The 26,045-nt window shown below is 43.8% G+C and overlaps 1 protein-coding gene across 3 annotated transcripts in view; it reads right to left on the reverse strand.

Moving 5' to 3' along the window:
* Positions 1–645: 645 nt before the first annotated feature.
* RLBP1 (retinaldehyde binding protein 1) overlaps positions 646–26,045 on the reverse strand; it is a 229,136-nt gene continuing 203,736 nt past the window's right edge. For all 3 annotated transcript variants that reach the window (XM_078684097.1, XM_078684098.1, XM_078684099.1), the window contains 2 exons: positions 10,869–10,979; positions 646–1,292 (listed from right to left, as the gene is read on the reverse strand). In XM_078684097.1, the coding sequence (XP_078540223.1) occupies positions 1,140–1,292; positions 10,869–10,979 (264 nt within the window). In that variant the 3' untranslated portion in view covers positions 646–1,139. The remainder of the gene's footprint in view (positions 1,293–10,868; positions 10,980–26,045) is intronic.

The following is a 26,045-nucleotide window of genomic DNA, read 5'->3' on the forward strand; positions in this document are numbered from 1 at the left end:
CGCCTGCCTCTTCATTGGTTAATATTTTGTGGGTTAAAGAGGCGATACCGCCGGGCAAATATTGATTGTCCATTGACCTTAGTTTTAACAGTTCAAGAATATCTTTCCTCTCAAATTCTGTCAGCCCTATTACAATTATATGAAGCATCCTTCAAAGAATCTTGGCATCCAGATCACAAGTTATGCTCCCAATAGCTCCTGCCAGCAAATATCGTTGAAATTTCAGGAAGTCCAATTGCCTCGTCTCTAGTAAACGATGAACGGCAATAAGGCTGTTGCCCGTTTGTACTTCTAGGGACACAAAAGTGCATAAGGTGAGAACCTCTACCCACTCGGCTAAGTCAGCCATACCATACGCCTCATATACATGCACACCATCTAATACATATGCACACCTCCACTCAGACCACACGAAATCTGTACAGCAACCACTAAGAATCTCATTCACATCCCCTTCACTACCATGCACCCTCTCTCAACAGAACAAACCCTTCAAATCATGCTCATCGCCAAGTAGCCACTTTCTGGTGCACATTGTGCCATATAAATTCAGCAATCAAATCAATGAGCAGCTCATTTATAAAAACTCAAAAAAATGCACATAGAGAACGACACATTACCAAATTAAACTCTTGATTTTCTAGATTACTGTATGCACACATTTTATTTCTGATATCTGCTTCCAGATCATTGCATTAAATTGTACACTCTTGAAGATACCACATAGAATTGCAATTTTAGAATCTGGCGTTTTTTTCTGAAACCAATTGGGAAAGGAAGGGAACATTGCACATCAAGCCGTACATTGACCGGGTGGGGCTGGGAGTACTTGCCTAGCCCTGCTCTGCCCTTGTCAGTTTTTGTGGGGTTGAAAAATAAATTGCGAACTAGAATCCCAATCTGTTCTTAAGTTTTTTGGATTAGATTGCAATCGAATACACATGTCAAAGCACACGTTACATCTCTGCTGCTTATGAGAAAGTTGGGCACACATCAAATTTGTATTTGCCATAAGTAATCAATTTTAACCATGGCTATGAAACAAACTATAGAACGTCTAAACCCGTTAATTTGCATTTTGAACATACATCCTCTTATGGTGAAGGATAAGGGAGACGGAGCAGCCGGGAAATGTTGGCTTAAAGAGCAGTGTCTTCAGTCTGTGATCCAAACAGCTTCTCTGCAGTCTTTCTTCCATCATACTTTGGCAGATTGCCTCCAAAATCTGCTGGCAAGATGTCCGCATCAATTTCTTGGTAGAACGACTCCAAGTCATCTCCATGGACGAAGACCTTAGTGCAAGATAAGTACATGCGACAGATTTAGAAAAGTAATTAAGATTTGATTTTTGGGGGATTTAGGAGGCGTATGAAAAATTGGGATGCAAATTATAACAGAAGGTAGTATAAAGAAGGCATGGACACAATGCATTGACACTCTTTCATGCAGCATTTCTGATCAAGACTCTGTAGTCCACATTTGTGTAAGAACTCCACTGCACATTTCCCTATATCTGGTGCCTATGGGAGAAACACTTGAATGTGGTGCAATTTGTGTTCTTGAGCTATGCATTTTACTGAGCCCAGAGCTAGGTGCTCAGAGGACTATCCATTGTGTTTCTCTTCCCTCTAAAAGCTCCTGTCTATTTTCTGTTTCTGATGACAAAGCTAATCTCTCACTAGACTGGCCCTATTTTCCATTTCCTGACTCAGCTGGGGCTGTCTAGCGGCAGCATGTGCACTTCTATCCACCCAGAAGAAACTTCAAGTTCGTTTATATGAAGGTAAGTATGGGCATAGGGTATGTGAAAGAGTGTTGAATGCTTGTAACAACTTGCAACCTGCAAAGCGACAGACATCCAAATGATCTTTGGTCCTAGAATCATGGACCCTCTCTGAACGAAATGAGGCGAAATTCCCATCAGTTGGGGGTCTAACTGACCATTATATTCACTATCTAGCCTATTTTTTCCAAAAAGCTGAAAATAGATCTTTCAAACATCATCTCATCAATGGTTTACTAGTTTGATGCCTGGCCCGTGAAGAGTTGTCACTACTTCCCACCCCACTTCAATCCCACCTGCAGCTCCGCTAACCCCTCACTGTCTATTATGTGCAGTGCTTCATCATTCTGTAGCTATAATTGAGCAATGCAGCTCACATGTATATAAACAAAGAACCATGAACAGTGGTCTCTAGAACTGAAGGTTAAGTCGGTACATAGAAAGCCTGGTGGGGCCACTTATATATTCATATATATATATATATATTTATATATATATATATATATATATATATATCCTTGTACAAAAGCTATAGTTAGGACTATGTTTCAATATGAAAGGCATTGTTTGACTTGCCTATAACTTTTGCTCCCTTTGACGAATTTTCATGAAAATTTCCCGAAAAAGTGTCAAATTGGGTGTTGTTGGCAATTTTAGCGATCATTTTAGTCACTCAAAGATGGAGCTCGTTACAATATACTGTGGTGTGGGGTTCTTTTTGATTCATTAGAATACAAGGGTGTGCCATTAAGCCAAGCAACCTTGATTGTGACATTCATGCTTGAATATTAGTCTGCTTTTGAGATCTAATTTGGAAGGTCCTTAGGGACATTAAAAAATGGCACCTACACAGGATGCCGTGATCCGAGGCACACATGCTATGGATGACTCTCCATTTAAAGGTACTGAGACTAGTAAGTGTATGATAATAGGTGGTCTGTTTGGCTTTGGAAGGAACCACATGTACTTAATTCTGATATCAGACTTTTGCTTTGACATTTGTTTTATATACACTGCACATGCTTTTACTCAAGTGGTCAGAAGAGAAATTTACCGCAATAGGACCCCTCGGAATTACTTTGGTGAGGTAAATAGTTGTGTGGTTACAGTATGGGTTTAGGAATAGAGAAGGGGATAACAGATAGTTGATTTAATGTAGTATTGTCTTTTCAGAACCACTTAAAATGATTGCCTGAAATTTTGACTGAACTTACCGGGTAAGTGTCTATAATCCAAATGCCTGGTATGGGATAAAAATGGATATCTTTCAAGATAGGACAGGACTCCTAGTTTTTCATATATGTTGGTGTGTGGTGATTTTTGGCTTGGAACAAGGGATCTTTCCACATTGTTTGGTATAAGACTTAGGACACGTGCACTATTGGTGTGGTAGTCCATGATTAACACAAAAAAAGGGATTAAAGTCAACGGTGGACCTCTCCACTGCGCCTCACATACAGTTCAAAATAGTATGACATGGTGCACTCCTCTTCCAATACCAGCCGTTGTATGGTATTACTGCAGAGCAAAATAAATCTTGACAGAACAAAAAAGGTGCAATGGTGCACCCATAAGCAGATTAATCAATGAGTCTTTGGGTCCATTAGATAAATTCCGCTTTATTCAAATCAAATATTCAAAGTTGTAAAATCCAAAGGTTAAAAACATCCAGCCAACGCGTTTCATTCAAGCTTTCTTGAACTTCATCAGGGCTTCTATTTGTATGTCGATCAGCTTAGATTTGTATTTGGTCCATCACTTTTATTTACTATTTTTCACTTTTCGTTGTAAAGGTCTGCCGTGTTCGTTACTAGTTTATTATGGGGCTAATTGTTCCCCTAATCCAATACCTGAAATGAATATTGTGACATGAAAAAGATGCGTCTAGTCCTAGGACTAGACGCGGCTTTCTCATCTCACAATACAACTCAACGGAAAGTGAAAAACAGAAATGAAATGTGATAGACCAAATGCAAATGTAAACTGATACTCAATGACATACAAATATAAGCCCTGATGAAGTTCAAGAAAGCTTGAACAAAACATGTTGGCTGGATGTTTTTAACCTTTGGATTTTACAACTTTGAATATTGGATTTGAATAAAGTAGGAATTTATCTAATGGACCAAAAGACTCATTGATTAATTTGCTTACGAGTGCCCCATTTCACCTTTTGTTCTTACAAAAATGGGATTAGTTGATATAAGTGGGATGGACTTCGTGATGATGTGGCAAGTCGGTAACTATGTATTGGACAATTGTATCTAACCAAATAAGTGCTAAAATTAAAAAATATTTTTAAAACATGGTTGATCTGCTGTATGGGCGTCTACTCTCCGGTCACAGTTTTCACTTGTTCTATGGTGATGCTTTTCTGCACATGAGTTATACAGTTTACCATAATAATGTATCAATAAATGAGATTCTTCTGGCATAATTTAGAATGTATCCCTTTTTAGATGAATATTTTGTGATAAGAACTGCAGAATTGTTTTTCTGCAATATGGGCTGTCACTGCTTGTGTATGTAACATGAAGGCATAATTGAAGTCACAGGGAGATGTTTTCCCGTGTATAGAATATACTGTTGAGTGTATCAACAGTAAGATTTTTTTGCTTAAATTTTTAGCCCTGGTGAAGTCATGAATACGAACGAAACGCATGTTGGCTAAACTGAAAATAATCAAGATAATAAAGCATTTCATAATGGTTAAGACTGAAAGCAACGATTAATGACTGATTACATAAATTATACTCTTAAGTGTGCTTAAGGCTGTGTATATGTTTTAAAAAAACCTATGGGTTTGATTGAGGCTGTTGAGTGGGCATCCCCCTTTTGAGCACCACATTACTTGGGGAATATTTAAAAGATATAGGGGCTCATTAGGATGGCGGGCGGACTTTGCCTGCCCGCCATCCCCACGGGGATTGGGACCGCTCGCCATAAGGGCGGGGGTCCCGTGGGGGGTATTAGGATGTGCCCGCCACAGTGGTGGGCACATCCTGCATTTTTAGCATTGTTGCAGGCGGTGCTCCCAGCACCCCCCGCCACAATGCAAAAAATGCATTAATGCATTTGTATAGACAAAGCGGCAGGCACCGCATGGTGCCTGCCGCTTTGTCTATGAAAATGCAGGGGGATACCACAGGTACCCCCTGTGTGCACCCCCCACCTCTCCTTCACTCTGGGGACCCGCAGGGGGCCCCGGAGTGAAGACCGCATGCCTTTCAGTGGCGGCATCGCCGCCGCGGAAAGGCATCCAAAGCAGCCCATCATAATATGGCTGGCGGTGTCTATTAGACACCGCCACCATATTAAACCTTTTCCACCCCGGTCGTGCGGGCGGATTGCCCCCACCAGGCTGGCGGTGGCAATCCGCCCGCCATCCTAATGTGCCCCATAGTGTTGATGACTGAGTGAGCACCCAGGAGCCTAGAATTTACCATTCAATGGATTAAATGATTTGCCCAGAATCACAGAATGTCGACCTAACTCCGAAACTCAAACCTGGTTCCTCAGTTGCAAAGTCTGCAGCTGTGGTCATAATGTCACATCCCCTCCCTTCAGTGTAACAAATAATCTAGTGATGAACTGGATTAAAAAAACATAAAGATAACAAATTATTTCTAAGTGCTTTGCCGTTATTTGAGAACTCAGAAAAGATATCCTTATTTTAGTTGCTTAGAGCACTAACCATAATTTCAATGGGAATAAGACCCTCTTTTGGAGGAGGGTGTAGAGGCAACAAGTTGACCATTATGGGTAGGTGGGAGGGGCAGTAGCAGCACAATAGACCATGGAGTGCAGAGGACGGGGTGAGGGGCAACAAATCAATCATGCAGTACAGGCAAGAGATGCTGTGGCAATATAAAAGACCATTGAGGGCAGAAGGAACAGGAAGTGGCAGGACAACCATACATGCATGATTCATGCAGGAGACTTCAGATGTTTTTAAGGCCAAAAGGGCTTTATTTTATCTGTCTCCTGTCTAAAATATCCTCTTTTTCAATGTAAGACAATGGGGAAACAAATTCCCCAGGTTTTTCCCCCAAATCTCCCTCTTGCCAAGTTCAAAATATTGGCAAGTATGGTACATTGGACCACAGAGGGCAGAATGCTTTTTTAAGGCAAACATTTTGGCTGTTTTGCCTGGATCTCCCAATGTTTTCCTGTCCAGAATCCCCTGGAAACCTTAAATTTAGCTGAATAAATCAAATTTTCCTCACATTTCTGTGTGGGATCACCATGCTGGCACAAATGTCCTACGACACAGCATTCCCCTTGGTCTCCCGAAAAAATGTATACCTCACTTGTGTGGGTGTACAATGCAGAATCCCCTAATAACTTATTTTAAAACAAATAGTGCTTAGGGTTGCTGAGCTATCCCCTCAATACCTATGTTTTTGGCCATTCCCAGTCGCAAAGCCCTTGACCCACCCACACAAGTGAGGTATCATTTTACTCGGGAGACTGAGGGGAATGTTGAGTGGTACAACATGTGTGCCGGTACGGAGATCCAAAACAGAAATGTGAGAAAAATGTGACTTTGTTCAGCTAAATTTGAGGTTTGCAGGGGATTCTCTGTAGGAAAACTTTGGGGGATCCACGCAAGCCACAAATCGCTGGACTCCCCCGAGTGTCTAGTTTAAAAAAATGTGTGGGTTTGGTAGGTGTCCCTAGATGGCCACCGAGCCCGGGACCAAAAACTCAGGTGACCCGTCTTTCAAAATCAGGTCGTTTTTTGATTGGTACATTTAATGTCTCCACAATATGTTTTGGGCCCTTCCCTGCCGCGGGTGCTTGACCTACCCACACAAGGGAGGTCCCATTTTTATCAGGAGACTTTGGGAAATGCTGGGTGGGTGTACATTTGTGGAACCAGAACGATACCAATACTTTCATACGCAGAAATGTGAGGAAAATGTGTTGTTTTTCTTTACAAAGTTTGAGGTTTGCAAGGGATTATGTGTAACATAACCTGGTAAGAGCCACACAAGACACCCCATCCTGGATTCTCCTGGGTATCTAGTTTTTTTTAATGCAAAGGTTTGCTAGGTTTCCCTAGGTGCCTGCTGAGCTAGGGTTCAAAATCCACAACTAGGCACATTTCAAAAAAAGGGTTAATTTTCAGGGGGAAATGTGATGTCTCCAGGGAGGGAGTGGATAAAGGCATAGAACTTGGACAGGCAGGGTGGAGGTGGCTGGGAGAGATAGCAGGCAGTGGGGATGTATTCGTGACCAGGGCAGGCCACAACACATTCCATATGAAATCGCTCACAATTGCAGACACCTCACGCAACACCTCACTGTGTTTTCACCTATTTATTTGGGAGGCAGCAGCAGTTTGGCATGAGTTCTCACAGCATACCCTTGCGCCGGTGATGCCGTACATGTTTCAGAAGACTGTTCCTTGTTCAATGGCTTGGCGCTTCTGGGGGAATGAGAAATTATGCATAATTGTCAGTAGGTGATATTTCAGGGTCTCATGCCCGTCCCAATGGGTGTGTATTTGCTATGAATCCTGGTAGATGTAGTTTCTTAGTGGATGCTGTTTCATGTTTCCCTCCGCATTACAGTTTCCATCGGGACACTGTTTCGATCAGGTCCAGCGTGCTGCTCAATGACGCCGCACCAAACAGGTACGTTGCTCCATTTTCGTGCCTGGTGTGAAGGCACATGGAACTGCTTAGCAGGCAGTGGGGTTGTCTTCGTGACCAGAGCAGGCCACAAAACATTCCATATGAAATCGCTCACGATTTAAGACACCTCACACAACGCTGTGTTTTCACCTGTGCAGTCTTGGTTTTTAAATAAAGTTCATCACTTCCGATTTTTTCACTTAATTGCTCTCTTTCTTTTGCAGGATCAACAACTCCTTTTAATTCATAGTACTCTGATGTTATCCATCGCCAATGCGTTTTTTATTTAAAAATCAAGTCTGCACAGAAGTCCTATTTTGCAGCTGATGATTTCAAGTTTAAAAAAGCATAGAGTACCTGACCCTCGAGTCTGCATATGAATAAGACCCAGTGGGGGTCGAAAAGCGTAATGCATGCTGTTTGTCAGAACTACCTTCTATGAACTAAATCATTTTTACCTATCGTTTAACTGGGGAGGCCTGTCTTTCACTCTAAGGAGACGGAGTGATTCTCTTTTGGAATATTTCAGGCGGTGACGTCGCCGAGCAGGCTCCAACCCGTGAGGATGAGAATCCCCTCCGTCAAAGCTCTTCTGGATACAAATATATATATATATTACCATAGTTAGGATGTAGTTTCCATAGGAAGAGTGTTTCTTCGTTTACGAATAACTTTGTATGACGAATCCTCGCAAAATTTTCAAAAAGAATACGCCAGTCACTTTAGCTGCTGTCTTGAAAGTTTTGGGGTGATCCATCAAGCGGAGGCCGAGAAAAAAGAGGTGTTCCAAAACGCTTTTTGTACATGTTAATTTCCATAGGAAACTTTAGAACATGGCTACAACCCAAACTGCTGAATAGAATTACACCAAATTTGTCAGGAAGTAGTGCTTGATCCAGAAAGCAGCCCTTTTATTGAATGGTGTAAAACCGTTCAGTAGTTGCTGAGAAATTTAAAGTTTTCTCAGCTATACAACTGTGGCCATGGTGGATCTATGACCCTTCCCATCTCGTGCCTGAGATATGATTGGCTGCCAACACTTCAAACCAGGAAGTGTTGCCAGCCATCTTGTGACTCGGTTCAACCGAGTCACAAGAAATAATGTGAAAAAAAAGATAAGGTGCAGGATAGAAACACCCTGACCCCTTGGGCCAGAGGGAACCCGAGGGCCCAAAAAGCATTTTTTTATTTAAAAAATCGGTGGGAGTTGTGTTGGATCTGCGAATCCCGCCGAGATTTAAAAAAAAAAAATGAAGCATGTGTTGCTGCACTTCGTTTAATTAGGCCCCTAGGTGGGCCAGGTCCCAGAGGCAATTAGATATAAGGATGAGCCCCCGGGACCGCCACCTCCCCGGGGCTATGTTACAAAATAATGTGTGGGGGGCTCCAGCCCACCACGCAGCCCCAGGGACCGCCACCTCCCTGGGGCTATTTTTTTTAAATAATGCATGGGGAAGGCTACAGCCCCCCTACGCATTCCTGGTGATCACCACCTCTCCGGGTCAACTGTATACTACAGTATAAAAGGGGACTGCAGGGCTCCCGCAGCGCTGGGGACCACCACCTCCCCGTTGCTTAATATTTGGTCAAGGTGGGCCATTTGGTACCCCTCGTGGAGCCGTAAATGGCCCTGGGGACCGCCACACCACAGGGCCAGCTCCAGCAATGTCCCTGCGTGCCCACCCCTGTACAGTGCAGTTTGCAATAGCTTGGCGAGAGCACTGCTCCCGCCAAGCCATGACAAACTTTGGTCCGCTTCATGGAAGCAAGACAATGAAAATGTTCTCGCATCCATGAAGCGGGGCAGAATTGCTTTTGGAATGAAGGAGCTGTATGTTTGCAGCTCCCTCTGTGCAAAAGCAGTACCGGCTCACGTAGGAGGCGGGGAGCCAGCAGGGACCGCTAGGGCCTTGAGGCTCCCCTGCGACCTCCAACGACCTGGTCATTCCCTGGGGGATGGGGTCCGTGGATAATATCGGCCCAGGGAGGAGAGCTACACAGCCCCCTTCCCAAGAAAAAATTATTTATTTAAAAAATTAAACAAAGTTTGGTAAGTTGCTGGAGACCATGCCCCCTTCACCACCTCTCTGCAAAAACGCCTCCTGGCGCATTGGTGGCTCAGCAATGAAATCCTCTTGAATGCTGCCGTTCTTTGTGGGGCCATCAAGCCCTCTTGTTACCTCCAGTGAGTCCCAGAGAGTGAGATTGCTGAGAGGACTTGAAGGCCACACCCCCTTTCTCTACCACCCTGCAAATGTGTCTCCTGGATTCTGGTTGGGGATTGAATTCCACTTTACTCCTGAGGGCCTCCGGACTAAAGTGGACTATTACCCCCAACCAGAAGTGGGCCAGGAGGCGCGTTTGCAGAGTGGTAGAGAAACGAGGTGTGGCCTCTAACAACCACTCAGCAATCCAGCTGTGTGGGTCTTACTGGAGGTGGCAAGAGGGGTAGTTGGCCCTCAAGGACATCCTTGAGGGTTAACTAGCCTTCCTGTTAACTCCAGCTAGGAAGCCCTCCTGGTACCTCCCGTAAGTCCTACACAGCGGGATTCCTGAGTGCTGGTCAGTTGCCCAGCCTCTTTTCTACACCACTCTGCAAACGTGATTACTACTTAAAAAAACATAGAAATTCACTGAAAAAAACAAAGGTTACAGTGATGTTTTTGAATTAGCTTTTCAAAAACCTTAGAAATTCATTAAAAGAACCAAAGTTACAGGGACTTTATAGTTGGATTAAGCTTTTAAAAAACCTGAGAAATACACTGGAAAAAAACAATGGTTACAGGGAAGATATAGTTAGGGACAGATTTCACTCGTACAAAACCAGAGAAATTCGGCAGTTATACTTACCTGAGCTAACTATAACTTACGCCCCTGCAATGCATTGCTTATGACCTCACATATTACATCACTCATGACATGTTCAGTGACATCACTGATGACATCTGAAATGACGTCACGGATGACATTGCTGATGACATCATCCACAGAACCACTCACACCCCATACAACCTCTTGTAAATCCACTCACACACCCATAAAACCACTGACATATCCATTCACAGACCTCTACCAGTACTCACACATCAACTCAGTCCTTATAGAGACACTCACATACCCACTCATGCAACCATTCACTCACCCATAAAGCCAAGCATACTACCAGTTACTCGCCCATACAACCAGCCAAATAACCACACACTGACCCATGCAGGTCCTCACACACCCACCTATTTACTTACAAAGTCACACACCCACTCACTCACGCTATCAGACTCTCAACACAGCCATTCACTAACCCAGAAAAGCCCACATACCTCACGCAATCACTTACATACCCATTTATACATCCATACAAGCACTCACACATTCCCGTAGGAAGTCTATGATCACTGCTCAAAAATAAGAGTACAGCATTTGAGGTGGCTCTGTGGTGTGGCACTCACCCTCTCCAGCAGCTTGCTTTTCAGAAATGGTTTGACGACGTTGTATGTGGTGGTGAAATACCAAGGCTGGTGAATGAAATGAACTGCCTTGAATCGAGCAGGGAAAGAATCCTGCAAAATAAAGACAGACTTTGTAAGCCAAACAAAAGAGTATTTTTAAGTTGTGTACAATACCTCTTTCTTGCAGAACCCCTAGCAGCAATAGTAACTACAATTCCTTCAAAACATGAATGAAACCAAGACCCACAATGAAACATTACATATATATTCTAGTGTTTGAGTGATGTCCTACGCAGCCCACCAATTCAGCCGCAGGCGCTGCAGGTAAGATCGCTGGGGACCGGCTGGTGGGGGTTTTCGAGGGAAAATTCATTATTTGTTTAATTTTCCCTTGTGGTCGTACCTTGAGACCTTTTGGCTTTGCCATTGCCTGTTGCCTGTTAGCAGTATCAAAAGAGTAACAATCCTTATTATGCTGTGAATAATTAGAATTGAAAATGTTTGACTTCTGAGTATATCAGACATTACTATGTTCTGTGGAAGTGATATTGACCTTCAAAAATCTCAATCACTCCCACTTCTGTCGGAAGTCTCTCAATGTATTAGTTAACTACGCCCTTTTCCTTCTGCACAAACTTCATTTCATCTCCTGCATTATCCCACCCCCACACACAACTCACCCACTCATCTGTAAGCACAGCATTTTCTTTTCCTCTGGTACAGTTCATATTTCAACAGCTGTGTGCCACCATCAGACACTTCACCATAATTACATCTAAGACATAAGTGATCATCACTCAATGCACTCTGCAGAGACCAAGGAGTGGATGAGCTTCTAGTCTGAGCACCTTTATGGCCCACTGGCAGACACTGTGGGAAATGTGCACTGCCTTCAGCCTCAACTCCAGAGCTCTCAAACATGCCCCATCATGAACATCCTTGTACTGTCTGAGCTCACCCAGACACATGGAGGTGACTCCGTTCGCAGTAGGCACTACATAGTAGCCATCAGTTGCAAGTAAAAAAACAACAGAATTAGAACATTTGGAAAAAGCAAATGCGCTTAGGCATGCAAGATGAAGTAAATCATGAAATGTAAACAGACAACATGACGTATTGCATTAATTGTTGAGAAATCGATAATTTTTTTGCCCAATTGTGACCCGTTTTAAAGTCGGTTTTTAATTACTTGGCCGGACCCACCTCACTTATAGCCCTGTATACTGGGGTCCTCAATTTACATTCCAGTTCTGGACTTTACTTATATAAATCTCTCTTATGCGCAAAAGGGTGCATATCCACACACATCTTTCTCTTTAGAGTTTACTCTATATTGATGATGCTTTGAGGGGCACTTTCTTTACGAATGCTTAGTTTCTCCCCTTGGAACAGCCGGTTTTATTTCTTGGTATTTGCAGGAATAAAGTAGGCCTAGCTGATAATTTAAATGCAGTTTAGGATTTTGTTTCCTGAAGATAATTCTACTTAGGTGTGAACGTAATTTATGTTTGCTTGGTGCACACTGACTGTGGCCTGCTCGCCCTTTGGGGTATTTCGAGATGTTGTCTGGGTTCTTCAGTGTAGGTGTTCTACCTTTTCATGTAACTATGGGCCATATGTATCAAGCAAATTAGCATTCGCAAAGGCCGAAATTCGCAGAAGTTCGGCCTTTGCGAATGCTAATTTGCTAAATGGAATGTATGAAACATTTTCGCAGCAAAATAAGGAATCGCAAAATTTGCCATTCCTTATTTTGCGATTGCACTTACGGAATCGCAAATTGTGCGATTCCTTAAATGCAATGTATCAAATAAAAATTAATGCAAAAATGCCCATAAGGATTCGCAAATTACCACCAACTTCTAGTTGGTGGTAAGTTGCGAATTCTTTTGGAAAAGCAATTTATTTAAAATCCAAAGGTGGCATATGACGCTCATACATGCCCTTAGGGCATGTATGTGCGCCATATGCCCACACATGTCATTTTCAGGGGTGCAGCAGGGTGTTCTTGTGACACCCCTGCACCCTTGAAAGAATTCCTAAATTGCGATTAGCAAATTGCTAATCGCAAATTTCCCCTTCATTCCTATGGGCCTCCTGGCCCATAGAAATGAATGGGAAATTTGCGATTAGCAATTTGCTAATCGCAATTTAGGAATGTTAAGGAATCGCTAAAAAGAAGCGATTTCCTACATACATACCGTTTTGCGATTTCTAAATAGCGATTCCTTAAAAATCGCTATTTAGAAATCGCAAATGGTGAGGATGATACATATGGCTCTAAGTCATGAAAGACACATAGAAGAGCGTAGTACAGATGTCAAGCCAGGCTTGTTCTCAGGTGGACTCAGGAAGTTCCTCTCTTCATTTTTTCCCAGACGAAATGGAGGATGTGGCTCCAGAGCAAAACACTTCTGCTATTGATGTTCAGGCTGCAGTGCAGTCTTAAGGTCAGTCAGGCATCACTGGTGAATGAAGTCGATGAATCATGCAATTGGAAGTTTGTAGGACCTATTTGGGGGTGGGTGGGGTTAGCAGCACACAGTGGCTCTAGGCAGCCACAGTGGTGTTTGAGGTCCCTTGGCAATAGTGTCCCATGGACGTCATTTAGGGGTTGCCAGGGGTTGCAGTTGTGACCCTTGGCTTGCCCCTTGCGACCCCTAAGCACTGCCTTTACGACCGCTGTGATTAGAGGTGGCAAGACCAGTGCCAAGAATGCAGAGACCATGGCTTCCGGCCTCCTTATATTCGGCGCCACTAGGATACATATTAATTAGCAGCACCAGCATTTATGACAGTGGGTTTTGAAGGGCTTCTTACAGACTCAGTGGCCTGTGCTGCTCTTGCTGCAATGCCTAGGCCCAGAAATATTGTTTACTGTTTTTTCTTTTTGTGGAGTTGGACTGAGTCAATTGTTATACTAAATGTACATTTTGGGGACTGGCCGCCACCTCTACTTCAAGACATATAAACCACCTCGGCACTGGTTGCTTTCCTTTTAGGGCCTGGCTGCCACACCCCTGCACACTCAAAAACTCACATTTACGTCCTTCCAGCTGTTCGACTGCTGACTTCGGCTGCGTGGTTGGCCAAGGAGGAGACGGGTCAAGGCGGTAGCAGAAGCAAGTAGGTAAGATTGGGCTGTGATAGCCAGATTAGCTGAGCACCGATCCGAGGTAGTGGAGCCCGTAAATGTAGCAAAAACAGAGCTGCTAATATCCGAGTTTAGAGAGTTTGTTGCGATGAGGAACAAAGCAACATCACAGAATTAGGAATTTCGTTACACCCAGCTCTGAATTGTAAATACATGCAAGCTGAGGTACTGACTCGGTTGGGTTAGGCTGAAACAAGAAATGTACTAGGCTGCGTGCATATTTGCAATATGTTTACATTAAATTATGGAATAGAGAGGCGTCAATGGTTTATATGCTTAATTTACTATACACGTGCTGGGAAATAAAGTGCGGGGAAACAAAGCTGCATATCCCAGCGCATGCGCAATAGGACAAATGCCACACGTGCATTTGTTCCAAGCATGGTGACCAGGAGGGCAGCATTTAATTCTAAATTGTGGGGCAGATTTACAAGCCCCTTGCGCCACTTTTGCGTGGGAAAATTGACGCAAAAGTGGCGCAAGGGGCTTGTAAATCTGCCCCTGTGTGTTTTTGTTTTCATATTGTCCAAGCCACCAACTTCCATATTCAAAAGCCTTGAGCGACATCTGCTGCATGTCCCTCACGAACCGTGCACGTTGGGACCAGGGCTCGAGTGGGGGTACCACACGGGTGGACGTCCCCCCCCCACTTTTTTTACCAGGTTTTTACCAGTTGAACGCCGTCCCCACTGCCCAAAAGCTTGACGCGTTACTTGCCCGCAGGGCCGCCCCATCGATTTCCCTTTACCCAGTAACTCGAGAGATCCTTGCGATTGGAATTTTACCTGTATTATTACTATTATAATATGCATAACGCAAAGCAAGGAGAATTGTAAAACCAGGACTGGTTGACATCACCCACATGACAGTGGAAAACTTGAGAGCTCGATAACTGGAGCAAATGGAGCCACACATTCACTCTTTGGCCTCTCTGGGGCGAGATCGGAGCTCATTCAGAACTGCGCTGGCTTCTCTGATGCATTCACATCTAAGGGGTGCGCAAGGGGAGGCAATAAGCCTGATGGTGTACGCCACCTTTCGGGACGTCACTTCCTGTTGTGACGTCACTTCCGGTGACACCACCTAACTTGGAGCGTCCCCCACTTCTTTTATTAGGACTTGTTTCCTGGTTGGGACCATAAGTTGTGCACAGGACTTTCGAGGGGCTCTGCGGGGCCCTAAGAGTGTATTCTCAGATATGAAATCGGGAAAAGGATGGGTCACACTAGAGATGCCCTGAAAACCGTAGCCCCAGCAACATTATTTTTTATTTGAGAGATGCTAACCATGAGCAATGTGAAGAGCTTATGAGAACCGCCAACAAACAAACAGGGGATATGACCCATAACCTTTAATGTACACCAATTTCTCTTTATTCATATTAAATTAATAGTTCCGCCAGCCCCAGCTGACAAAATGCAGTTTGCTTAAAGATGTTGTCTTTTAATCATGGTAGCGCTGCATGTTTTCTTCTTGCACAGTGTGCCCTGGAGAACAAGAGTCTTGTAGATTCTCCACCAATCAAACACGTGATTGATTGAGTAGTATCACTGCAGGCTACTCCACCCTTGCATTACTCTGTGTTGGTATTGTTGGACTTCTGATACAGTGCTGCCTCTGCTTAAGGGAGGGGTAAGGTTAAAAAGGACCTGTACACAATCTGGAACTCTGCATTTCATTTGAGGCACTTTGTACAGGCACAGTTTCAGATTCAGTAAATTGCTTTTCTGTTTTGTCAGCATTTATTTTAAGCGTTTGCGTTATTTTTAATAATTTCCACTGAACTGATAGATCCCAGCCAAATCTCACAGCGTTTTTCTACTTGACAATTGTTTCTGTGAAATTAACAAATGTTTATGGGGCTCGGGGGCTGTATGTTTAAATCGATAGAACAGCGTACTTCAGCTTTTGTGAAGATATGATGCTTTTGACTTTAGTGTGACGGTACACTTTAAAAAATATATATGTTGCTGCTTTCAACTTGAATGGCCTTTATTAGCTCATTTAATAATTTGCTGGCGTTCGTATATTTTTGATTTTTGACTGTTTAAGAAACAGGCAGATTTTTCCTACGGTGCAAGTCATCTTACCTTCACTGCAATTTTTTTTCCCAGCTATTCCGAGTACTAGAACCTATTATGGAGAAAGTGCTTTGGAAGAGATATTTCTTCCATAAGTGATATTTTATGTCACCATGCTAACGGTGAGTTAGATGTGAGATGTAGTAAGGAAAATGCCCCTTCCTTGTTACTAACCTGTGACATTCCTTTATTTATCTGGAGTTAGTACTGATGATAGCGTGTTTACTGTTGTGTCACTGTAGGGCCCGATGTCAAATGCAGCTAACCATGATGGGTGTCATTTTTGTACTGCTGGAAACTCGCTATATATACTGGTATGTCAGTCAGTGTGTTTTACACTATTTTGGACCATGAATTTACGTAAAATATGTACGACCAATTGTATGAACTAGACTAACAGTGTTCAAAACTGTTAAGTTCAAAATAAAACATAAAACAGCCTTGAGACTCCCCTGCCCTTGCCTAAACACACAAAGTACTTGATTAGTTTGTGTGCCCTTTCAAACCTATATTTGTTTTTAGCAAATATAAGCGAACCGTAAAATGTTTGATTTGCAGCATTTTCTCAAAGTTTTCACCCTGTGAACCTTCTGTCTCCCAAGCCCGGTTGAAGAAGCTCGGCTTTCTCATTTCACTCGCTAGCTCGAATTTTGTTTTGCACATTTTCCAATTAGGCTGCGGGTGCGCCAATGATAGAAGTGGGTGGCATCAATGGGGTCACTGGGTGCTACCATCCAGGGAACAATTTTGTCCATCTGGAATTATTTTTCCTCAAACTAAGAACTGCATTTTTATTACAGTTATAATGAATAATATTGTATCATTCACTATTATTGTAAAAAGGAATAGAGCACCAGGTGATGGAACAAGACGTTTACTGGTAGCCGAGGTAAGTTAATGCTTTTAAATGTATGTTGTATGCATGCTTGCAAGTGAGTGTGTTTCTGTGATAGGGAACTTTTGTATGTGATAACATGTTTGTTTACATGGGAACCTTTGTGCTTTGAGTGGAAGTGACCGAGAGTCAGTTAGTGAATGAGAACGAGTGAGACTGACTGTCAGTGTATATGAGTTGATAAGAACTTGTGCGATTTAGAGACTACAATTGAGAGACTGGATCACTGAGAATGAATAAGAATGAGTGTGAGGAGTGTTAGGGAGTACGAGTGAGATTGAGTGTGGAAAACAGTGAGTGCAAATGAGTGAGGCAAGGGAGAGAATGTAAGAATGAGTAGGAGTGATTTCCAGTGTGAGCGGATGGGAAAGGATGAATGAGTCACAGTAAGAGTGAATGTGATTGAAAGTTAGTGAGTGTAAATGAATGAGTGAGCCAGAGTGAGTGAAATGTGGGGTGGATTGAGAATGAGTGAGTTCAAGTTAGTTTGAGTGACAAAGTATGAGTAAACCAGAATGGGAATGAGCGACAATGAATGAGTGCAAATGAGTGAAAGTTAGTGAAATTAAGAGTGATTGCATGAGCGAGTGAGAAATAAGTGAATACAAGTGAGTATTGAGAGAGACTAAGGGCCAGATGTAGGTGTCCAAATACCGGTCGGAAACGGCCGAAAATACCGATTTTCGGCCGTTTCCGACCGGTATTTGGACATTGGTATGTAGGGTCATGTAAAGTTACAGAATCGGTAATTTTACCGAATCTGTAATTTTACCGATTCGGTAAAATACCGAATTGGTAAAATTACCGATTCTGTAATTTCAGATGTAGGTAGCACTGTTTTCAGTGCTACAAGGGTTTAAGAATTCTTAATTTACCACCAACTAGTAGTTGGTGGTAAATTAAGAAAACCATTTAAAAAGCATTTTTTTTGCTTTTTAAACAGTGCCATGTGGCACACATACATGCCCTAAGGGCATGTATGTGTGTCACATTGCACACAAGGCAAAAACTGGGGTGCTACAGGGTGTCAAAGTGACACCCTGTCCCCCTTGGCAATTCGGTATTTTTACCAATTCTGTAATTACAGAATCGGTATTGGCCAGTGATTCCTATGGGCTTCAAGGCCCATAGGAATCAATGGCAAATACCGATTCTGTAATTACAGAATCGATAAATACCGACTCTTACAGAGTCGGTAATTATTTACCTACATCTGCCTCCTTCCTATTTACCGACTCTTAAATACCGATTCGGTATGAGTCGGTATTTAAGAGTCGGTAAATAGGAATTACCTACATCTGGCCCTAAGTGTGCGTGAGAATAAGTATGAGTTAGTGAAGGTAAGTCATCTTGAGTGAGAATGTGGTTTTATGCTGGTGATTCTTCCATTAGCTCTGGCATATGGAAGGTAATTCTTGTATTATGAAGGCACCTATGGCACAGTACTGCAACTGGCATGCTGAAGGGGATGCTTGCATGACAGCCACCTCTGAGAAAATACTGGCACTGGCATAGTGGAGATAATTCTTGACATGATGAACATCCATTGTAAAATACTAGCACTTGAGTGCCAGATGTAATTCTTGGCATATGGGCACCCTTAGAAAATGCTGGCACTAGTACATTGGAGGTAATTCTTGATAGCAGGGAGGACAATCAGGGCATATAAGCAGGGGCAGCAATGATAAAATGCTGGCCCTAACATACAAGAGGTACTTTCTTTGACAAATGGGTCACCCATGATATATAGATGACCTTAATGGCAGAATTCTAGCACTCACATATTGTATGTAATATTTGGCTCGGGAGCACCCATGACAAAATGCTAGGCCTGCCATAATGAATGCAATTAATAACATATAGGGGCACCCATAGGACATTTGGAGAAAGCTGTAGTCAACTAAAGGGGAGCATCAGATTTCATCGACTTGGCATACAATAAAGGACTTAATATAATGGCCGCCCCTTTAACCCCTTCGGTGCTCATGACGAGCTCAGCTCGTCATGGCATATACCTCTCAGGTGCTCATGACTAGCTGAGCTCGTCATGACCACACCCGTTTTTATTACGGCCCAGCACTGCAGGGGAATCGCTCCAGCAGCCATGAGGTTAAAGCTTAAGCTTTTTAGCAAATTTATATGAAAATTGTGCTTTCAGAATGCATTATTTATTTATTTTTTTATAAAATTTTATTGTGGTGATTGTCAAAAAGCAGATGCTGTGGGCGTGTCCGCATACAAGCAGGCATAATGTAAGAAACAATATATAGATTGGATTGTAATACACAGCCATTCAGTCCACAACCCTGAGGTCGGACGGCACATCAATAGGGTAAACCAAAAACGGAACAGAACAAGTCCTGCAGTGGACACAGAAAGGACAATTGCACCATTGAATTGAACCAGGAACAAGAACTCAAATAAAGAACCAGCAGAGAAATTTGGTCAGCATATGGTACGTCTCAAGGGTCTAGCATGTGCAGCAGTTCTCACAACGTCACAGGCACACATCGAGATTATAGAGAGTCAGGGGGCTGCCACCAGGTCTAAAGAAACCCGATCAAATCACCACCGAGTCACGTCCACCCTCCCCTAGTGCACATCCATGGATCCACGAGTCAGCGCCAACTCAGCCGTAGGAGATTCACACAGTCCGCCCCGGTATGTGTTCCAGTGCCCCCACTTTTTATCCCATGCTTTCGGGCAACCTCTTAATTTATACACAGTCTTCTCGGCTATCATACATTGATCCATGGCAGCCACCCAGCCCACCACCAACGGTCTATCCCGGGAGCCCCATCCCATTGCTATGGAGCGTTTGGCGAGTAGATAACCCGGCGCAGCTAACTGTAACTCCTGAGCACTCAGGTCATTTGGCCCCCCATGTATTAAGGACACATTCCCTAGGCAGCGGGGAGAGTGGCTTACCTAAGGACCCACTCATTTTACTTAGCACAGCCCTCCAAAACTGTTGTATCACTGGGCAGTCCCACAGTATGTGATAGAACGTACCAGGGAGGCCACACCCACGGAGGCACAGCGTGTCAGGACGCCGCCCAATCCTAGCCAGGGTAAGGGCAGACATGTACGCCCTATGAAAAACCTTTAGTTGGATCAGCCTAAATCTGTGACAGATAGCTGACTCCCTCGGGGACATCAAGGCTAGTCTGGGGTTCACTAAAGGTCAACAATTTACCCCTGTGTACAAGGTCACCGACCTCAGAAATCCCGATCATGTCCCATCTATCGAAGCCCTTGAAGAAGCAGAGGGAACCCAGGCCTTGTGCATACCACAGAGGCGAGGCCTTGGTGAGTCTGTCAGCCCAGCCCAATCTCCTGTTAGCTCTGTGCCAAACATCCACTGTATGTGCCATGGGCCCAACATACCTGTTTTTGGTTGGTTTACAATAAAGGGCCCCCAAATAGCCCTCTCGCCCAGTTTGAATTTTGTCTAATAGGTAGGCCGGATTTAGAGGTGAACCGTGTATCCACTGGTTGACCACCAGAAAGTTGAGAGGCCCAATAATAGAGACGGAGGTTAGGGAGGGCGATTACCCCATCATACCAGCCCTGGAGCAACTTGCAGAGGGCAATTCGAGCGGCCCCACGATCCCAGAGCAGCAGACGGAGCTCGGCCTCCACCGCTTTGAAATAAGAATCCGGGACAAGGTAAGGGCAGTTCTGTATTACATAGAGAAAGCGTGGAAGCGCCAACATTTTAAATAGCGCCGTCCGGCCCGGGAGAGAAAGCGGGAGCGATCGCCAATGCGCAACATCGTTACGGAGTCTACGCAGTGGGCCTAGCAGATTACGGTCATAGAACTGTTTGAAGTCGGAGGTAACCAAGATGCCGAGATATGTAAAACCCTCAGTAGCTATTGTGATTGAAAACCCTCTAGGCAGGCGAGGCGCCGGACCATGTAACATGTACAGCACCGATTTAGTCCAGTTTATAGCATATCCCGAGTATTTTCCAAAGTTGGTAAGGACATGGAACAAACTGTTAATGGAGGACTGTGGGGACGACAGGTATATCAGGATATCATCTGCGTAGAGGGAAATCTTGTCTACAATCTCATCGTTCCAGTTTAATCCCCTGATAGAGGCATCCGTACGGATCCAGTGAGCCAGTGGCTCCAGGGTGAGGGCGAACAACAGGGGGGAAAGGGGGCACCCCTGTCTCAGGCCTCGACAAAGAGGAAATCTCCGGGATGTATAGTTATTAACCCGGACTTGGCTCAGGAGGTCAGTATATAAAAGACGCACCCATCTAATAAAATGGGGTCCAAAGCCAAAGCGGTGAAGGACCTCAAATAGATATGACCATTCAATCAAGTCGAACGCCATCGCTGCATCCAGAAATAAAATGGCAGCATCTTGGAGCAGAACAGACTGGCAGCTCATCACATTGTGTACTCTACGTAGGTTCAGAATGCATTATTTGACTCAATTTTCTTCATGGTTTTTCAGGAGGAGGATCCCAAACTTCCCATAGAGAAGTCGGGCTCACTTGCTTCACTCACTTGTTAAGAGTTCATTGCAAGGACTTTGACCCACTAAAAAAAAGTACCTTAAATTCTAGTTTGCGGAGCTTTGTTAAAATCTGTGCCAAAGATGCGTCACTCAGCTGAAGCATTGTGTCGGTTTCAAGGAGCGGTGACTCTGTGGAGCGAGGTCCTGCATCATCGTGGTGGATCCCGTCAATGAAGGCTTGCGATGCGAAGTACGGCGTCAAGAATGCGTCACGCAGTCAGGTGATGCGTCGGTTCCAAGTAACTGCAGGGCTGTGAAGTGGAGCCTTGCATCGTCGTTGAGGCTACCATCAAAAAGAGATGTGAGGGCCTGCGCCAAGGATGCGTTGCGCAGCAGCTGTTTGGATGAGGTGATTAGCTGCAATTCAATAATTTGCAGCCGTACCGATCCACTCCGCAGTGGTGATGCATTGGTTTAGCTTGAGGTTGCGCCTCGTAGCAGATAAGACACTGGATCCACAGAAGCTGATGAAACACCTTAGTCACCTTTGCACCACTTGGAAGTGTAGACTCACAGAGTGCAGAGTCAAGGTGCTAGGTTAAATGTTGTTGGAGCTTTCTGTCCCTAATGCACTAGTCAGGAGACCAGCCAGCTAACCCTTGGAGTCTCTTTGGGGTCCTGACTGAGTTTAACATATGCAGGTGAAGTCCTTCTCACCCATGCAAAAGGGCAGCAGCTCAGCACAGCAGTGGGGAAAGAGGCGTGCCTTCGAACTGCACTGGTGCCTTGCCTTTCAAAATCTCTGGCAGCCATGGATCGGGTGGTCAGGCACATCTACCTAGGTATACTAACATCGCCAAGTGCGAGCTGGGCTCCCCTTTTTCCAGATGGTGTGCTCTAGGCCATTGCTAAGCAGACAATCCACAGGATGGGCTTGCCGCTACCCTCAAAGAACTGGAGACCCCTCCCATCTCAAAGGTAACTAGAGGCACTGAGTAGTGACTCTCTTGGTTGTTGGCTACAACAACTTGGTGGAATGCAATAGGGACTAGCTGCTCTGAGGTCACTGGATGACATCTAACAGTTGTCATGCTGGCTTCAGTGTCTCAAAGAGTCTCCACCCCTCTGTCCATTAATGGTGACCCACTGCTTGTATTTCCTACAATTACTAGGCATGGGAGTTCTCTGCACCATCTGTCTGTCACCTAGTAACACTACGGTAACAGGCTGCAATGGCAGGCCTGAGACATGTTTAAAGTGCTACCTAAATGGATAGCACAGGGAGTGCTATAAGCTCACTTGTAGCATTTCATTTACTGGCACTGGGCACAGGTAGTGCCACCTTATTAGAGACTTAAAAGTAAATTAAATATACCAGTTGATTTAGGTGATCCTCATCCCAGGTATTATTCAGTTTTGATTTATTAAGAACTTTCTTATACTGAGGTTGAGTCTGCCCTAGTTGTACCATCTTACCAGGGTGGGATGAGGTCACAAAATATGAAGCATATCATATCCATTAAGAGCTGCTGCTCCCGTACACCATATGGCTATTTTATGACTTATTATACCACTCCAGTTTGGTCTTTCCACCGTATCTTTGATGTCTGCTACTACCAGTGTATTACCCAAATACAATAATAAGCAACTGAAAGATGACCAGTCAGCGTTAGGGAAGGGCTTTTTTTACTTCACTGCATGGGAACATGTGTTGCGCATTTCAGTAGCTTTATGTTTAAGCAAGAACCAATCGTTTTTTGTTAAAATCTACAGATTACACAGCAGATGATGGATTATAAAACAAATCTGGCAAATCCATAATGAAACGGAAAAAAGCAGCTGCCGCAGAATCTCTTAATTGCAGTGGCCCTGGTTACAGTTCAATACATTTTGAACCTGTGGAAGAACATTATTAGTAAGAAGAGCTTCATATTCCTTTCATACTGCGGTTTCACCTGCACCTCAGTACTTTATGTGTGGAATGAGAGTGGGTTTAACATTTTATTTTATAATGGACTCATAATGAACCTCTCTTTACTTGAAACTGTTGTCTGACAAGTTAACAATTATTTCATGTCTTATTGCCTTTAGATGATTATAAGACGTAAAGGCTTTCAATGTACCTTAAAGAGATTTCTCCCCTAAGGGAATCTCTTTTTATATCAAAATGCTTTTCTAACATTATTTTATCCCGATTTTTATAATAATGTTAAGTGATATGTTGTTTAATATCTCTTTCATACCTCCTCTAGTCTCTTAACTTTTAATTTCTGTCAGTAAGTTGTTGTGCTTGCTTCTTTGCCCACCTCAGCAAAAAAAAAGGTCAGATGGATAATGGTGGAGGAATGGATTGACGTATCTGCCTTTGGGTTTCATTCAGTTGGGGATGGGACATCAAAAGCCTTTATGTTGCCGAAGGTTGAAAGATATAATTCAGGCCACTGGAATTATGCGGCCGGGCAGAGTTGCCAAAACTAAGCGTCAAGAAAAGGCAAAATATGCAGCATGATGCTACACAATTTAGGACAGTATTACTTTATTATTTTGTTATTTTGAGACATGCTAACACTTTCATATCATGGTTTTCACCTTATTAGTACTACTTCAACAGTCAAATACTGCAATGCTGTTGCATTATTTGTAACATTTGATCCGGTTTAGCTAGAAAGTGAATTTTCTTTGGTTGAAACCTGCAACTTTCCAGCAGTAAACTGATTATGTAGCAAATGCGACAACCTACAATTAGGCCAAAAAGCCACTACCCACAGAATCACATAGGGCCAGATATATCAAAGGGTTTTTACCCATTCTGTGTCTGTGGAAAAATGTGTTCATACATATGGCCCATCATTTCTGTGGCCCCGGACATAATGAGAGCCAAAACCGATTTTATGAATCTACTTTTACAACTTTTTATTACAAGTTGGTGGTTCCTATAGTACTGAATATGATTGAAAGACTTGGAACTTGTTATAATTGAACCTCCTGTCTTGCCAGAAAATGTAGAATCTTCCTCACTAACTTGACAGGACGTTGACTAAAGACTCATAGCAAATATTTTCACTACCATTCTCTTACCTAGTTAATTCTCTTAGCATTTGATAGCAAAAGGGAAACAGTTCGGAGTGCCCAGTAGCAGAAGTTGGATTGCAATCTGATCTTTTTATCCATAAAGAACAGGAGCAATGATCAGGTTTGGCGTATAAAGAAAGTCCTGTCACATGGAACTGTACTATATAGCTGCCCAACTACAGTGGGTAACGAAGTGGCTAGGCGACATCTATTTGGAAGGCACAGCGACATTGCAACAGCCGTGGACTCAGAACCAAATCCATCCTCTGTTTCATCCTGAGGCCAAGTCCCCACGTCCGACCCAGCTACACTTGGGGTTAGCATTTAAATGTTACAGTAGGAGCCTGCATCTCACCCGCGCAACTCTTCCGTACGCCCCGATAATACCACTCTTTAGAAAGCCAAGGGGGAGAGCGGGTACTTCTGAGGAGGATCTCACATATTGGCGCATGGCAGGTGTAGACACTCTAGGAGACTTATATAGGGACGGTGCGCTATTAACATTCGAGGCCCTAGCAGACGGCACTGGCTTGCCTGTAGGACAATTCTTATTACACACCTCTTTAGTGAGGGCCTAATCGACTCTTTGGGGAGATCTAAGGATTGAGCCCCCGATGCACTTATTACTAAAATACCTACACGTCATGGGGGCGGGGTCGCACATAGTTCATTGGCTGGTGACGGCATTACTCACACACATGCTGAAACCATTGACGTCTCTCCGTACCCACTGGGAGGCGGACCGCGGCCAATCCTGGCCTGACAAGGAATGGGGTAATATCCGGGCCTGCCCCAGTTTTATACCGAGAAGTTCTAAATTCAAATTAATACAAACTTTCATCTTACACAGGGTGTGTCTCTCCCTTGATAAAATTAACAGATATTTCAAAATTGCTACTTCTGAGTGCCCACACTGTCGGCAGCTTGATGCGGACCTACTACATATGTTATGGTCCTGTAGTTCCCTCCAAAGCTATTGGCGCAAAGTCACCACATCCCTAGCGCTCTGCACAGACACATCCGTACCGCCATCATGGGAGATTTGCATATTGGGAATTTATGTAAGGACAAAAAAACAAAGTATCACGGTTTAGAAACCTGGGGCTCATAGTTGCAAAACGCCTGATTACAAAAAGGTGGAAACACTCAGATCCCCCTGAACCGATTAGCTGGAAGAGATCACTTACGATCTGGGCTCAGGCGGAAAGTACGGCGCTACACAGGGAGGAAACAGCAGGGCTACGCAAATTCCCCATTGCGCAATACTGGGACACTATACTCTCAACACTCTACAATGAGGGTGATGGGGACGTGGATGATGCTCACCCGGTTGCCACATAATGCATATGCTAGCGGTCCCGGTTCACAAGAGATAAAATATCAGCAGATTGGACTCACCTACTGTTAGGAATTACAGTATAGTTGTAATCTGATGTGGAGAACCCCACCCGCCTTTCCTGCCAAAATATTCATCAACACAGCACTACCTCTCAGACTTTCTG

This window comes from Lissotriton helveticus, chromosome 3_1, assembly GCF_964261635.1.
Source record: "Lissotriton helveticus chromosome 3_1, aLisHel1.1, whole genome shotgun sequence".
Lineage (NCBI taxonomy): Eukaryota > Metazoa > Chordata > Amphibia > Caudata > Salamandridae > Lissotriton > Lissotriton helveticus.